Genomic DNA, 16,701 nt, shown 5'->3' with positions numbered 1-16,701 from the left:
AACTTTGAGATTTACTAGCTTTCTCATAGGAAAACATTGTAAGGCTGTTGTAGGTGAAGTGAAGATGGGCTTATTAGAAACGTCTGTAGTGATATTGGGACAAGCTGAAGCAAATGAACATTGCTATAAATAATTCAAAGGCCATTTTTTGACCTGAGATCAAAGAAGGTAGAGAGAATGTCTGTCTGTCTCAAAGGCAGTAGAAACAAATATGGGCCTGTGGAGTTGATTCACTAAAGATTCCCAAAAGAAAAAATGCTTTGTTTTTTTCACTCTTCTTAAGCACTTGATTGTTCAGTAGCTAATGTTCCTAATGGGTTAGAGAAAAACACACTGTATGTCCCAGAGGCCCTTTGATACATGGGCTAGATGTAGAGCTAAATTCTGCCCTCTCCTCCTGCCTCAGGGTATGGCTACACTTGAAATTTCAAAGCACTGCCGCGGCAGTGCTTTGAAGTGTGAGTGTAGTCGGAGCACCAGCAGCGCTGCACGTAAACCACATCCCTTACGGGTGTAGCTGCAGCGCTGGGAGCTGTGCTCCCAGCGCTGCAGCACTGATTACACTGAAGCTTTACAGCGCTGTGTCTTGCAGCGCTCAAGGAGGTGTTTTTTCATACCCCTGAGCGCCAAAGTTGCAGCGCTGTAAAGTGCCAGTGTAGCCATGGCCTCATTCTACCAACTTCACTAAGTTTTATAAATGTAAATGTGGGCAGAATTTGACCCTTAATTTCTTACCAGACTGAAAGGAAACATATAAGGAGCCTTACAGTAGACAAACTCTTGTTAAAAGGGTGTATCCATCAGTCTTTCTAGATGTAGGCACTCTGATTCAGATGGAAAAGTGCTTATTTTTGAAGGCCACCTTCAAGAGAGAAGGTGTGAAATTTCTGTTTCTGACAAGATTTGTACTTTTGGATGCTTTACAGTGGAGAGACACACTATCTGTTCTCCTTTGCTCATGTGTGTATGTTAATCAAATGCTGCATATTATGAAACTGGAAGAATACATTTTTTTTGACTGGTAATATCCTACCACAATATGATCATGGCTGCTGAGCAAACAGAACAGTAATTTCCTAATATCCTATAATATAAATATATATATGTATGCAAAGTTCAGTGAAATCAGGCATGTTGTTTTGCTATACATATGTGGTATATCTACTCAGTGTTTCTCAAATGCAGCCACCAGGGGCTTTTCTTGCTGCCATGGCCTCATGAGCAATGACTGGGGGGAGGAAGAGGTGAAAACAGTGGCCCCCTCCGCAAGAGCCACTAGCAGGGGTTGGCTTCTTCCCTCCTCTGAAGCCACAAAGGTCAGAGAAGCAGACAGCCAGTGAATTCCCCACCTTCCTGGGTGCAGTGAGGCTCTGGCCTCAGGCTTCAGCCCTGGAGGGTCGGGCAGCAGGCTCCAGTCGTGGCTCCAGCTGTGGATGCCAGCCCTTAGCTCACCACCACCCCCCGTATCATCCCTGGCCCCTGCTTCCTTCCTAGCCCCCCATCCACCTCCTTGGCTCCCTCTGTCTCCCTGCCTACCTCCTCATCCAGGGCTTAATTTGTCTTCTTACTCGACAGGGCTGAGTAAGTCTGCTGTGACAATTGATATTTGTATGTATGTTAATATCACTTTTCACAGCCTCCCAGCTAGCTAGTAAGTCTGCTGTGAAAAGTGATATTAACAAACATACAAATATTGCTTTTCGCAACAGCAGACTTACTAGCTTAGCAAATTTCTTTTTTTTTTTTAAGCAATCTAAAAAGCAAAAGAAGCAACAAAAAAGAAGATGAGAATGTGTGTCTGTTCTGTTTTGGCCCAGTAAAGAAGAGAAATAACTGTACATTATTTTTATGATTGAGTCTGCAAAAAAAGCTCTACATAAATAAATTACAAATGATTTGGATATGTATATGTGCATATTTATCTGTTTTTCCTAAAGTTAGTTGAGTATTTTAGGGAAGATTGTCAGAGCGGCCACCAGCAAGAGTTGGTGGCCACACTCTGAGACCACCAAAAATTTTGTTGTGAGAACCCTTGACCTATATTATGGATTACATACAAAACTGGGGGAACCTGGGGTTTTTAATATCAAAGAGAAAAATATCTGCTCCATATGTATAGACTAGACTTACAGAGTAAGACCAGTTTTCATCTAATATAAACTTGGAAATGACTGCGTTGGCAAATCTCATTTGAGGGGTTGGTCCTGTTTGTTGTTCTTCCATTGGTTCTGCAATAAGAGTCTGAGCCAAAGCATCTTGATTATAAATGTCAAAAACGTCTTTGCATGAAAGGTTATACTTCAAATAACAAAAGCAGATTAAGAGGATACTGAAATGAAGCCACAAGTTTTTCAGCTAGACAGAATCTTTATGCTGCTGCATGGTGAGCCATGTGTTAAAAACCTGGTGGAGAATTTATGTACTGTACAGAAATGTCTACAATGCCTTTTGTTGCAATAAAGACTATGATAATTGCTATCAGTGCCATTACCACCATTCTAGTTGTGCCAATGCCTTAGCTATTGAATTTCTTTCTGAAACTGACTAAGTTTGAGGGATGGTTGACTCTGAACTCCTCAGATGTTTTGTGTCCCTGATCCTCCAGTATTGAGAAATAGAACGTCTGCACTGATGATGAGATCCTTACAGCCTACACACACCCCTACGTTTTGGAGAAACAGCAAGTTCTCTGACACACACATCCCCACCCCACACTACAACTTCCCAGGTGCCCACATCCCTAACCTAAAAGTGCTATGTCTGCTCCACTGGACTAAGGAAAAGGTTCCTTAATCTATAAAATACAATTTTAGAAGTTGTGGGATGGAATTTCCATATGCAAAATGTTATAGTCTGTGTTTGCAACACAAATCCAGTGTATTTCAGTCTCTTGTAAATCCCTCTCTTACAGTGGAGTTAACAGAGAGAGTCAGGCCATGGCTACACTAGAGAGTTGCAGCGCTGGTGAGGGGGTTACAGCGCTACAATTTAGGATGTGGCCACACTTGCAAAGCACAGCCAGCGCTGCAACTCCCTGGTTTCAGCGCTGGCTGTACACCCGGTCGAGCCTCGGGTGTAGCGATTCCGGCGCTGGTGATCCAGCGCTGGTCAGCAAGTGTGGACCCCAGCAGCACTTTTATTGACCTCCGGGGTATAAGGAGGTATCCCAGAATTCCTGTCCACAACAAACCGGAAGAAAGGGAGAGCTTGGAGTTCAGCCAAACTGCTTATTTAAAAAACAAACACAGCTCCTGTTTGCTGAGCAAGCAGAGGCAGGCAGGGGAATTACTTTGGAATGTTCACAGCTGTTTGCTTGAAGAGAGAAACAGCAGTCTCACAGGGCAGAGGGGAAGGGGTTGCTTATCTGGTCCGACGGGTATTTAGGAGTGCATAATTTGCATTTAGTGAATGAGAGAGGAGTGGGGGAGGGGAGTCAGAACTTTTAAAATGATTGAAGGTAGGCACTGTGTGTCTTCCAGTCCTTAGAACTTGCAAGGCAGGGAGCTGAGAACAGTGTCAACTCCAAAAGTCCATTGTCTGTCTGTCTCCTCCACGCTCCCTGTCACATTCCACCCCACCCCCCTCTTTTGTAAAGCACGTTGCAGCCACTTGAATGCTGGGATAGCTGCCCACAATGCACCACTCCCAACAGCGCTGCAAATGTGGCCACACTGCAGCGCTGGTACCTGTCAGTGTGGCCACACTGCAGCGCTGGCCCTACACAGCTGTACGAGCACAGCTGTAACTACCAGCGCTGCAGAACTGTAAGTGTAGCCATGGCCTTAGAGAAGAAACTGCAGACAGCACTCTAATGATCCTAATGCCAATCAATGGTGTTGCAGTGGTACCATGATTATAGTGATTCTTTTACAGAACTGCAAACCAGGAATTCAGAAGGCTTTTTCTAGCAATGTTATTCGTATTCTTTTTCTATTAAAAGTAATTCTAGATACTTGGGTGGGGCCTTCTGTATTTCCACATAGGACTGTCATACTGAATCAAAACCTGCAGTTGGCTCTTAAGTGCAGCATTTTCAAGTGTATGGTAAGTGTTTGTTTTTTGACAAATGGAAAAAGCAAAGCATTAATACTGTTATCTTATTTTGCAATAGCTTCTTCCCTGAGTGGGAACAAAGATTCCATTTACAGCCTTGCAATGAATCAAATGGGAACAGTAATAGTATCGGGGTCCACTGAAAAGGTAAGCAGGACTGGTAGAATTTCAACCTTAGTAAAATGATTGCTAATTTTTTGTAGGCACTGAGTTCTAATCTAATTCTGAATTGACTCTGAAATAAATATCCTCTTGCTGCAGATATGCCTGATAGCAGATAACATGTTAGGTGTTTGTGAGTTTAATAAAATATAGGTATCTTGCAAAAGTATCAATATATTTTTTTTTAACTTTTGGAAGAATCATTTATTTGAAGAAATGGGAGTTACTACAAAGATCTTTTCATATGTAGGCAATGCCAGTGTGAAAAGAACGACATATGTAATTATCTTGTCCGCTTTCACAGGTTTTAAGGGTATGGGATCCAAGGACTTGTGCAAAGCTGATGAAACTTAAAGGGCACACAGATAACGTAAAAGCTTTGTTGTTGAACAGAGATGGCACACAGGTATGGGTTTTCATTTGAAGCGCAAATACCTTTCACTAATCTTTTTCTTTAAAGAGCTATAAAAATTGTTACATTTTTCAGTGCAGAACAGTTTTTCCACCTTTTCTATGTAGAATATAGCAAGTCTTTTAAATAAAACTTAAAGTAAGTTGGTTTAAAAGTGAGTACTCTAATATAAATATTTTAAGCTAAATTAATAATCTAACATTTCACTTTACTTTTGAAGCGTAGTTGTGACCTGTAGCTAAGAGAATTGACATAAGTATACTTTTAAAGAAATGAATTTGTGATTTCATATCTGAATATTTTATCCTTTATTTTACTTGTAAACTAATATATAGGTTAGTTCGTGTTTGGGAGAGGGAGACTTGGAGGAGGGAATAAAACAATTACCGTATATACTCATTCACAAGCCGAATTTTTTTAGTATAAAGGGGAAGCATCGGAGAAGGGGATCAGCTTATGAACTCGTATAGAGAGGGAGAGGTGGGACACAGCCCCCCCCCCCCCCCCCAACATAGGGAGCAAGGAGAGGCAGCACAGCGAGCAGAGCCAGAAGGGGAGAGGCGGGGTCAGAGTCTCTCTGCTTCTGGCTGCGCTGTTCTCCACCCCCAGCCTCCGAAGCAGCTACATCTCTGGGGCTGGCAGGCTGTGGCAGTGCCGCCTGGCCCAGCCTGCTGGAGCATGATGTGGCCGCGCTGCCCGGTCCGGCCCCTGGAGCAGGCTGTGGCTGCACCTGCCCAGCCTGCCAGAGCAGGTCCAGCCAGGCCAGAGACATTCTCTCCCCCCCCCCCCCAGCTAAGGTGGGAAGGGATGGGATAGGGAGAGTCCCGGGCTAGGGGTGGGGTCATGTGGGGGGTGGTCACACAGGTTACTCCCCTGACCCCTAACTTCTCCCCTCCCCCCAATTTCCCCACCAGTTGCTGTCCCGGCCTGTCAGGGTAAGCAGCTGGTGGGCTGGGACGGTTCGTTTACTTAGGTTTACCTCTGTACCTGTGGACACTCGAGGTAAACAAACCATCTCGGCCCGCCAGCTGCTTATCCTGATAGTCCGGGAGCCAAAGTTTGCTGACCCCTGAATTATAGCGTTGGCTTATGAATGGGTCATAAACATTTTCCTATTTTACTTATCCATCTTGGGGTGGTTGGCTTATAAACAAACCACCTTATGATCGAGTATATTTGGGAATATTATCTCAGTCTCTCTTGATGTAATGTACGATATATGCATCAGGTAAAGAAAAATGTGACCAGAATTTTGACTTTGCAATTCTCAGTTTAACACAGTCTTAATGGAAAAATATGAATGTAAGATTTCTAGAGCCTCCATACAAGAACTGGTTTTGGGTTTTTGTTTTTTTTTACAGTCACTTTTTTCCAGATACTTACTTGTATAGTTTAAGTTTAAATACAATGTTTGTTGCTCAGTGTCTTTCAGGCAGCTCTGATGGAACTATTCGTCTGTGGTCCCTTGGCCAGCAGAGGTGCATAGCCACATATCGAGTCCACGATGAAGGTGTTTGGGCTCTGCAGGTCAATGAACCCTTCACTCATGTTTATTCAGGAGGAAGAGACAGAAAGATTTATTGCACAGATTTACGAAATCCTGATATCCGTGTGCTCATCTGTGAAGAAAAGGCACCAGTTCTTAAGGTAATTGATTTACCTAAAAGATTGCTACAAGTTTGATCTTCCATAAGAGCTTTTGGTAGCTCCTAAAATGCAAGATGGTAAATGGAATGACCTTGCTGTTTAAGGTACACCATCTTATAACATAACAAAGCTGGAAATCCTTTGGACCATTGCATTTGTTCTTAGGACCAGTAAAATTTTCTAATTACTAGTCCTGAAGAGAGTATTTTGATCCCTGGTAAAATTTTGAATCTAATGACGATTTGCAGATTTTCATTCTCTGAAAAGGACTTTTCAGATCCTTGCATTAGGGAGTGAGTTGCTCTGAGAATTATTTCCATTAAGAGTTATGGAAAGAGAATTAGGGTATGTCTACATCTACAATTTTGCAGCGCTGGTGGTTACAGCTGTATTAGTACAGCTGTATAGGGCCAGCACTGCAGAGTGGTCACACTTACAGCAACCAGCGCTGCAAGTGGTGTTAGATGTGGCCACACTGCAGTGCTGTTGGGCGGCTTCAAGGGGGGTTAGGGGAACGCGAGAGCAAACCGCGGGGAAGCAGGTCTCCTTCCCCGCGGTTTGCTCCATTGTTCCCCGAACACCCCCCCCCCCTCCCAAGCAGGTCTCCTTCCCCGCGGTTTGTTCTCGCCTTCCCCGAACCCCCGTGCAAGCAGGTCTCCTTCCCAGCGGTTTGCTCCGGTGTTCCCCGAACCCCCCTGCAAGCAGGTCTCCTTCCCAGCGGTTTGCTCCGGTGTTTTTTGAACCCCCGTGCAAGCAGATCTCCTTCCCCGCGGTGTGCTGTCGCGTTCCCCGAACCCCCCTGCAAACCGCGGGGAAGGAGATCTGCTTGCACGGGGGTTAGGGGAATGCGAGAGCAAGCCGCGGGGAAGGAGACCTGCTTCCCCGCGGTTTGCTCTCGCGTTCCCCGAACCCCCCTGCAAACCGCGGGGAAGGAGACCTGCTTGATTACCAGAGAGGCTTCCTCTGGTATGCTGGGATACCTGTTTATTCCACGGAGGTCAAGAAAAACGCTGGTGAGTGTTTACACCTGATGACCAGCGCTGGATCACCAGCGCTGGATCCTCTACACCCGAGTTTCAACAGCTGTACGGCCGGTGCTGCAAACAGGGAGTTGCAGCGCTGGTGATGCCCTGCAGATGTATACATGTCCTAAGTTGCAGCGCTATAACTCCCTCACCAGCGCTGCAACTTTGTGGTGTAGACAAGGCCTTAGATTCAGTGGTTAAGTACTCATGTGTTTGGAAACACACTTGGCTCTCCCACTTGGTGTGTATGTATTTCAACAGCCTTTAGTTACAGTGTTGGTTACATGCTATTTCTCAAATACACTAATTGGATGCTTTTTTCCTACAATATCAGATGTGGGTAACAACTGGTAGCTTTGTATGCTGTTCAGTATCCTGGACCAGTGGTTCTCAAACTTTTTTTTTCACGGGCCACTTGAAAATTGCTGAGGGTTTCAGCAGGCCACTTAATGATCTTTCTAAATGTTGTTTGTACCATTAGCCAACTATTGTAAAATGCTTTGGATAAAATCACTATATTTAAAAAAAAAAGTAATAATAATAAATGTTTTTTGTTCTAAAAGTACACAACTCGTATTTTAATATCAGTAGTCTCACCTTCCGAATGCAATGGATGTGCCCTCTCTCCCCTGCCGCGGCAGCCCTCTAGCTGGGGGCTGGGAAGGAGGGGGTCTCTCCCCCTCCACAGCAGCCACAGAGCTGAGGCTGGGAAGGAGGGCCATCTCTCCCCGGCAGCTGCAGCCCTGAAGCTGGGGAAAGTTGCCTCTTTCTCTGGCCACTACGGCCCTGCGTGTCCCAAATCCACCTCCGCCCCCCCACCTCTTCTTCTCACCCCACTGCACCCTCCCAGTTACCCCCTATTCCCTTCAAGGCCACCACCTCACCTTACTTGTACGTCTTCTCCAGGGTCCGCTAGTAAAGTGGGTGGCTCTTCATTCTCTTGTGTGCGACTTCCCAGGTGCGCACCTTAGAGGGAACTGTCACAGACCACCTGAATGGAGCTTACGGACCACAGTTTGAGAACCTCTGTCTAGACAATCCATAACTCACTCATATGAAAAGTGTAAAACATAGTTATGCTTAATCTGTGCCATGTTATATAACAGAACAGCTGCAAATGTAACTATGTAAGAATATATGTAAAACAACCAATGTTCACTAAATTTAATTTTTATTTGAATGCATGTCTGATGATCCCATTATAGAGGTGTGTGTCATGGACACAGGCTCGGAATTGTTTGAGTAGTAGTGTCCTTGGGAGCTGTGCATGCACCTTATTCCTCAGTGTCCTTCCATCCAAGGGCATGAAGGGCAGAACAGTGTCAATCCTGCCTCAGTTTCCTCCTACTGCCTGTGGCAGCAAGACAGAACTTGAACAGTGTCAAACCCACTGTAGCTTTTAAAGCTTCAGTCTCAAACCTCTTGTGAAGAAATTCTTCTTCACCCTCATTTTTTCTTATTACTCGTTGAATGTTCCAAACAAAGAGGGATAGGGAGACCCTCTATACGCTACTTCACAGCAGAGTGAAGTAGTTCACACCAACCACCAGTATGGCAGACTGTAAAGCCACAGGATATAAAGCTAGCCCACCGTGTGATGTCTTTTCTGTCTCAGAAGGACATATCCAAAGGTCATGTCCAATCCTGGAGAAGAGACATCCTCCAAGCTGGAGTTGAGGAAGCTAGCTATGGCAAGTGCCCCTGGGCACCATACCTCTGATGCCAGCAGGGAGAAGAAGCCCAGAGGAGCCAAGTCTCTTTGCCCTGGGGTTGATGCCAATGCACTTGGTGCTGAAGCAGTCCATGCTGATGATGCCACTAGCACTATGCCATCCACTTCAGACACCAAATGATGTATCCACGCTGAGCACAAGCACAGCTCAGGGCACAGTGGGCTGCACCCATAAGGAAGACTTGGAGCGTTCCTCCAAAGGCAAGTCTTCCAAATCGTTTTCAACATGAAGGATTGAAAGCAAGCCATCCGCCGCAGAGAAGTTTCGGGAGACAGTTTGGCCAATAAGTGTACAATTTACCATTGGGGCCTGCTGGCAGTACTGGGGCCCACCCTCCCACAGGTCCCAGAGTAGAGCTCCATTAGTGTACCAGAAAACAGGAGGTCTCAGTCACCATCTGCGTTAGTAGCCAGGAATTTTGCACCAGAATCAGAAGAACCTCCCTGTGATGGAGCCGATGTGGTTTAGAACACTCTCCAATCGCCTTCCCGATCTAACGAATCCTTCTGTTCCCCAAATGAGGCTGTCACCTCAGCCCTGACTCTGGTCATCAGTAACTTTTGGGCTGCTCAAGATCTGTTTTGGAGGATAGCTGAAACTTTGGATGTTGAGACAATGGTGATTCAAGCACAGACTGTTCAATTACCTCATTTCCTGGATGCTGACAAGAATTGTCCTTCCAATCAATGAGACTATATTGGACTCAGCAAAGGGACTGTTGCGTGCTGCAGTCTCCCTTTCTCCTACTTCAAAGTGAGTAGAAAAGCTCTATCAAGTCCCGTTTGAGGGCTTCAAACATTTTTTATGTGCAACCAACATAAGGTTCTCTCGTGTTATCTGCAGGTCCAAGGGGGGGGGGAAGGTCCACCAAGGGGATTCTAAAAGATAAGGGCTCTGAGAAATGAATTCTTTGTCTCAAACAATAGAGTAAATTGTGAACCAGGATAGAGTCCACAACTGTAAGGGCTTACTTGCCAGGAGACAGATTCCTCTCCCTTTAGTCATTCCTGAACAATGTGAAATCGCAGCCAGCTATGATGGTACAGACTTGTCTCTCATTATTAGGCTATATGTCTGCCTGTACATATGTGAAGCCACTTACCAGACTTGAGAGGAGACTGCTACATCATTGGCTCAGATGAGCTTACTCCCCTGCGAAGCATCCATTTAGCAAGAAAGTCCTAATTCCACTCATGTCCTTGAGCTACTGAACTATTAGCTGCATCTTGATATTATGCAGAAAGAGAGACAGTTCATGACCTTGTAACCTTCCAGGGCATTAGTCATAGACACATCTGGGATGGGGGAATGCTCCTGGACCCATCCACAGATACAAGGGATGTGGGTTTTTTTTTTTTGTTTGCTTGCTTGCTGAATGCCTTCCTTCTGCAAACTCCCCTCCTTCCCCCAGCTTCCTGCACCCATCGCTCCTCAGCTTCAGAGGGAGGGATCTCTGTACAGGGAGCTGCTTCCCTATCCTCCCAACCCCCACACATTCAGACCCTCTCTGCAGACTCCCATTACTGTTGCATCCAGAAACCCCTCCCTCCCCCAACAAGCCCCTGTGCATCCAGATCCCACCCTCTCCCCCCGCATCCGGATCCCCCACTGAGCCGCCTGCACCCAGATTGACCCACACAGAACCCTCTTGACCCATACCTGGATCCCCCCACACTAAGCCCCTCTACACTTGGATTCTTTTTGTTCACACCTGATGCACAAGGCCCTGGGGTGTTTCTGGTTCAGGTCTGGTCCTTGTGCTATGTCAGAGTTGGGTGCAGCCTCACCGCTGAGTCTGTCCCCCAGGGGGGAACTACACAATGATCTCTCACTTCTGTAAAGTCAGTGACCTGTGCTCCCCAGTGCCATACTGGAGTCTCCACATTTTTTTGACAAATAAAATTTACAGAGTTTTAAAATATTGTATGCAGAATTTTTATTTTTATTTTTGGTGCAGAATTCCCTCAGGAGTAGATAAACTTACCCGTATTTTTCCGTAAATGCTTTCCACGCAAAAAAGCTATGCACTCTGGGTGTATCCATGTACCTAGTAATGTAGGTATTCAAGGGGAGGGGGGAGTGACAAAAATTTACAACAGTGTTTCTAAGTCGTGAAGAAAAAAATGTATATTGTATTTGAGAAATAGTATATGATCATGTAACTAGATTGTACTGTGATGCATACTCACAAGAGAGAGCAGAGTTAAGGTTGTATAGGGCTTTGGAGTATCTAATTTTGCAACAGTAACGTTCTCTTAATTTAGGAAATTGCATACAAATATCTAAGGTCTTATTTTTAAAAACAAGGAAAAAAGATGAGGGAAGGAGAATGTCATAGCTGGTCACTATTTGGCTATGTACCATTGGAACAGCTAGGACCCCAAATGATGTATATTCTAATGCACAGCTAAAATGCATGAGCAGTCTGGTCTTCCTTAGCTGCATGCTTTACTGGCTTAGCAAAAGAAACATATTCAGAATGTACTCTGCATATCTAAAGTTTAGTTTTTAAAGGGGTCAAAACCTGGACAATTTCAACTGAAAATGAAATTTAAAAAATTGTGATCACACATAGGGCTAGAATGGAAATGTTCTATGATCCTTAACTAGGATGGATCACTACTGCTATAGTAGACCAGCAAATGAATCAAATTCTCTGAAATTCTACATATTTAGTAGTACTGAGCTTTAAGTGTATCTTTTTTAAAATGATCATGTCAAATATTAAAATCTTAGATAATGTATAAAAATACTGTAGTTTTGAAACATTTTAAACCACAACTGATTAGCTAAAAACAACTTAAACATATTCAATATTTATTTAAACTACACAATTTCTAGTCACATCTAAAATGTTTTTAGAGATTTAAAATAGTTTTTATTGTTTGTAATGAAATTTAAAATCACTAATAAAGTTAAAAATTGCAATTAGCTATTTACTGTATTGAAACTTGTATTTCTTCAGTAAGCTTGAAGGTAGTACTGTTTCTGGAGCACATCTGGCAATGAGTGGAAGTCACTCGAAAGCAAAAAATTCTTGAAAAGGAAAAAGTGAAACTTGGGTTATTTAAAAGTGTTCTGTGGTTTAATTATTCAGATGGAACTTGATAGATCAGCTGATCCTCCTCCAGCTCTTTGGGTTGCAACAACTAAATCTTCTGTGAATAAGTGGGTGAGTGATTTTCTTTCCTCCATTATAGGGCTAATATTTAAGTTCAGTATGAGTTTAGTATAGGGCTGTCAAATAATTTTTTTAAACAATCACAGTCTCACAATTTAAAAAGAGTCGCAATTAATCTGTTTTAATCTCATAGATAAATTTTAATTGATATTCTATTATTATTTATTATAAATATTTTTTGTTTTTTTCTACATTTTTAAATATATTGATTTCAGTTACAACACAGCATACAAAGTGTACAGTGCTCACTTTATATTATTTTTATTACAGATATTTGCACTGTAAAAAATGAGAGAGTATTTTTCAATTCACATCTATCATGTAGTGCACTTTCTATCGTGAAAGTGCAAATTACAAATGTAGAATTTATTTTACATTACTGCTATCATGGAGTCATCAGGGCAATGCTCTGGAACTACTCCATATGAAGCCAGTCAGGACTCTGGAGGAACATGCCTCCTCTCTCTGAGCATACTGTCTCCAAGGCAAGAAGCTCACACAGCTTGTACCTTCCTGGGTCTGACCTCAGCGCATTCAGCATCCCCTTCCACATCGTGCACTTTCCACAGCGAGTCCGCCCGGGTGGGGCTCCTGGGGAAGCCAGAGGGCCCTGCACCCCAACTCTGCAGTCAGACGTGACTCTCAACCAGCCAGTAAAACAGAAAGTTTATTAGTCGACAGGAACACAGTGTAGAACAGAACTTGCTACCACAGAAAACAGTGACTTTCATCCAAGTTCATCTTCCGGGGGAGAGGAGCCCAGAGCCTGCGCTCTGGTCCTCCCCCTGTACCCCAAGCCAGCCGAGATTGACTCACTTCCAGCTGCCTGGCCCCTGCCCTGCCCGTTGTTCCTCCTCCGGCCTTTGTCTCGTTTCCCGGGCCAAGAGTCACCTGGTCTCATCCCCCTCCTGGGTCTCAGATTATGAGGGGGTGTCCTGAGCATCCATTCAGGCAGCTGGAGTAGCCCCGCAAAAGTCACACACCCTTATTCCCACCACCTAGACATTGGTGCAGTACACAGGGAAACTGAGGCACACACCACATTCATGCAAAACAGTAAGACACACAGGCTCACATACAACATAATGGAAAATCCCCACTACGTCACATACGCATTCAAAAACAAAACAGTATAAAACTTTAGTGCCTACAAGTTGAAGCACGAATGGGCATACGAATGTTTAGAATATCTGGCACGTAAATACCTTGCAACTACAACAGTGCCATATGAACACCTGTTCTTACTTTTAGGTGACATTATAAAGAAGAAGTGGGCAGTATTCTCTCCTGTAAATGTAAACAAACTTGTTTATCTTAGCGATTGGCTGAACAGGAAGTAGGATTGAGTGGACTTGTATGAGGTGAGAGACAGGCTTTTGAGTTAGCACGAAAGCTTGTTTCTTTCACTGACAGAAGTTGGTCCAATAAAAGATGTTACCTCACTCACCGTGGCTAGCTGTGTTCATAGGTTTTAATGATCTCTGCAAATTATGACTGTCATGCTTGTGTCTCTTCTTTTAGACTTTGAAGGGAATTCATAATTTTAGAGCTTCTGGTGACTATGACAATGACTGTACTAATCCTATAACACCTCTTTGTACACAGCCTGACCAAGTTATCAAAGGTAAATGGGTCTTTCAGAACATCTCAAAAAATAATTAATATTCCTAGCAAAAATGGCAGGTGAAGAAGATAGCGTGACAAATACAGGACCTATTCCAAAGCACATAAAGTTCTTTTGGAGCCTTTCCATTGTCTTCATGGGGCTCTGGATCAGGCCCATATTTATCTGAAAATGCAATATAAAAAATTTGCAGTATAAAACTTTAGTATGGTATGTGAACATTAAGTGGAAGAACAACAACAGAAAATTCCACTAAAAGCATTTAAACTGTTCTTTTATAAACTTAGTGGGGCGGGAATGTGTGGAATGGGAGGGGTTTGGGAGATGGCTCTTCTAGATACCACCTGTTCAGCCTAGCTGCTCATTCTAACTTGGTTTATCAGAGCTGATGGACAAGGCCTTTTGAGAAAATAAGGGTTCAGTCCTATGGGTTGGGTGCTAGCCAGGAATGCTGGAGACTTGGGTACAATTCCCTGCTCCATCACAGGCTTCCTGTGAGACCTTGGGCAATTCACTTAAGATGTATCTCCACTGCAGAATAAAAGTATGGTTTTGGGGTTAGCTAACTCAAGTTCTCTAATGCTGTTTAAAAAGCAATGAAAATGTGGCAACTTGGCTTTTAACTTGGGTTAGCAGCTCAAGATAAAGCCTATAAGGAAACCTGGGGTTGAACTTGAGCTGCTGACCTGAGTTAAAAGCAGAGTTGCTGTGTCTTCACTGTTATTGTAACCTGAGTTAACTAACCTCAGTTAAAAATACACCTTTTTCTGAAGTGTAGATATACCCTTAATCATTTCCTTACATTACCTCACAGGGGTATTGAGGCTAAATATATTAAAGATTGATTTCAGAGTAGCAGCCATGTTAGTCTGTATCCGCAAAAAGAACAGGAGTACCTGTGGCACCTTAGAAACTAACAAATTTATTTCAGCATAAGCTTTCGTGGGTTACAGCTCACTTCTTCGGATGCATGAATTCCTTGGTATTTTGTCTTTGCTATAACCTGAACTACAGAAATTAGCATATTTTGTATAATAGTATCTTACCACTGTGTGTGTCAGGCATATTTTTAGCTTGTGAGGTGAACGATATAATTTAAAAGAAAAAAATCACTAACCCTTCTCAGCCTTTGATTTTAGGGTTATTCTGTTGGTACTTTGTTAATGATGACCATAATGTAAGATCTGTGAGTGATGAAGAGTTGGAAATGTGATTAGTTATTTCAGATAAATATCAAATACTGCTCCCTGTTAAGTACAGTTTCAAAATCATTGCCACAGTTAAAGCCTATAAATGACGTAAGGCCTGATCTAAAGCCCACTGAAGTCAATATGGACCTTTCCATTGATTTCAAGGGGCTTTGGATCAAGCCCATATTATAGTCTCTGTATAGAACCTTTTTCTTGTATTATATTATCATTGCTGTGTAGCAGCAGTTCTCAAACTGTGGGTTGGGACCCCAAAGTGAGTCACAACCCCATTTTAGTAGGGTCACCAGGGCTGGTGTTAGATTGGCCAGGGCCGAAGCTTAAGCCCGAACCACACCTCCCGGGCCCAAAGCCCAGGGGCTTCAGCCCTGGGCAGCAGGGCTCAGGTTACAGGCTCCCCACTTGGGGCTAAAGCCCTTGGGCTGCAGCTTTGCCCCTCCCCCTTCCCCGCCCAGGGCAGCGGGGTTTGGGCTTTGGCCCCCCTCCACCTGGGATGGCAGGGCTCAGGCTTCAGTCTCCCCTCCTGGGGTCATGTAGCATTTTTTTGTTGTCAAAAGGGGTTTGCAGTGCAATAAAGTTTGAGAACCCCTGCTGTATAGCAATAAACTTGATTGAAATTGTTTTTTTTATATTTTGAGTATATTTCATAACAACCCAAAGTGGTTTAAGCAATTGACTGTACAATATATCAACATCATTGTTCAAATGCATGTAGGTATGTATACATGCCATATATTCATTATGTGCTGAAACGGCTTCATGCCAAATTGGTGGAGCTGAGGAATAGCCCCTACTTTTGTAGCAGTCTAACATTGTTGTTTTTTTAATTAAATGAAATGGCATTGCTGACTTTATTTCTTCTTTATGACTGCTAGGAGGTGCTAGTATTATTCAGTGCCACATTCTTAATGACAAGAGACATATATTAACCAAAGATACAAATAATAATGTGGCATACTGGGATGTATTGAAGGTAAGTGTAAAATTTTGGATTAGACATGTATTAATGGATTTCTGGTCTTCTCTTCCCTTTGCAATTTGTCTGCATGTGAGGTGATGATTGGAGAAAATAGGGTCCTCATTGTGCCACAGAACGTAGCGCAAGTGTTTTTTTAAAGACTCATTGCTAAAGGATGATATTTGTCTCTTCTGTTGCAATACTGTTCATTCTTACATGAATGTGTTTAAAATTCTGTCTTTAAAATAAAACACTGAACACAATAAGAATGTGTGGGAGGAGGGGAACAGATGGACATCAGTCAAAGCATTATAATTAAGGCTACAATTTTTTCACGGAGTTCACAGAAGTCACAGAATCTGTGACTTCCAGTGACCTCTGTGACTTCAGTCCATGGTGGCCAGGAGCTGTGGGGGGCCCCCCACAGCTCCCAGCCATCGCGGACTTTGAGGGCTCCCTGTGGCTTCTAGCTGCCGTGGAGGCTCTCCCATGCAGCAGGGGCCCACAGAGCTCCGAGCGGGTCCCTGCAGCTGCCTAGCCACTGTGGGTAGTGTGGGAGCCCTGCAGCTGAGCTCCCCATTTTGTCATGGACATTTTTAGTAAAAGTCACGGACAGGTCACAGGCTTTCATGAATCTTTCAGTATTGCCCGTCAACTGTCTGTGACTTACTAAAAATATCCATGACAAAATCTTATCC

The 16,701-nt window shown here is 43.7% G+C and overlaps 1 protein-coding gene across 1 annotated transcript in view; it reads left to right on the top strand.

The window, feature by feature from the left end:
• WDR48 (WD repeat domain 48) overlaps positions 1 to 16,701 on the top strand; it is a 57,742-nt gene that overhangs the window by 25,349 nt on the left and 15,692 nt on the right. Inside the window, exons 6-11 of the mRNA XM_030550003.1 lie at positions 4,112 to 4,200; positions 4,520 to 4,621; positions 6,050 to 6,274; positions 12,130 to 12,204; positions 13,735 to 13,837; positions 15,921 to 16,018. Coding sequence (XP_030405863.1) covers positions 4,112 to 4,200; positions 4,520 to 4,621; positions 6,050 to 6,274; positions 12,130 to 12,204; positions 13,735 to 13,837; positions 15,921 to 16,018 — 692 coding nt within the window. The remainder of the gene's footprint in view (positions 1 to 4,111; positions 4,201 to 4,519; positions 4,622 to 6,049; positions 6,275 to 12,129; positions 12,205 to 13,734; positions 13,838 to 15,920; positions 16,019 to 16,701) is intronic.

The sequence above is a fragment of the Gopherus evgoodei genome, chromosome 2 (assembly GCF_007399415.2).
Source record: "Gopherus evgoodei ecotype Sinaloan lineage chromosome 2, rGopEvg1_v1.p, whole genome shotgun sequence".
NCBI classification, from domain to species: Eukaryota; Metazoa; Chordata; order Testudines; family Testudinidae; genus Gopherus; species Gopherus evgoodei.
This window is presented reverse-complemented; position numbering and strand designations above follow the sequence as displayed.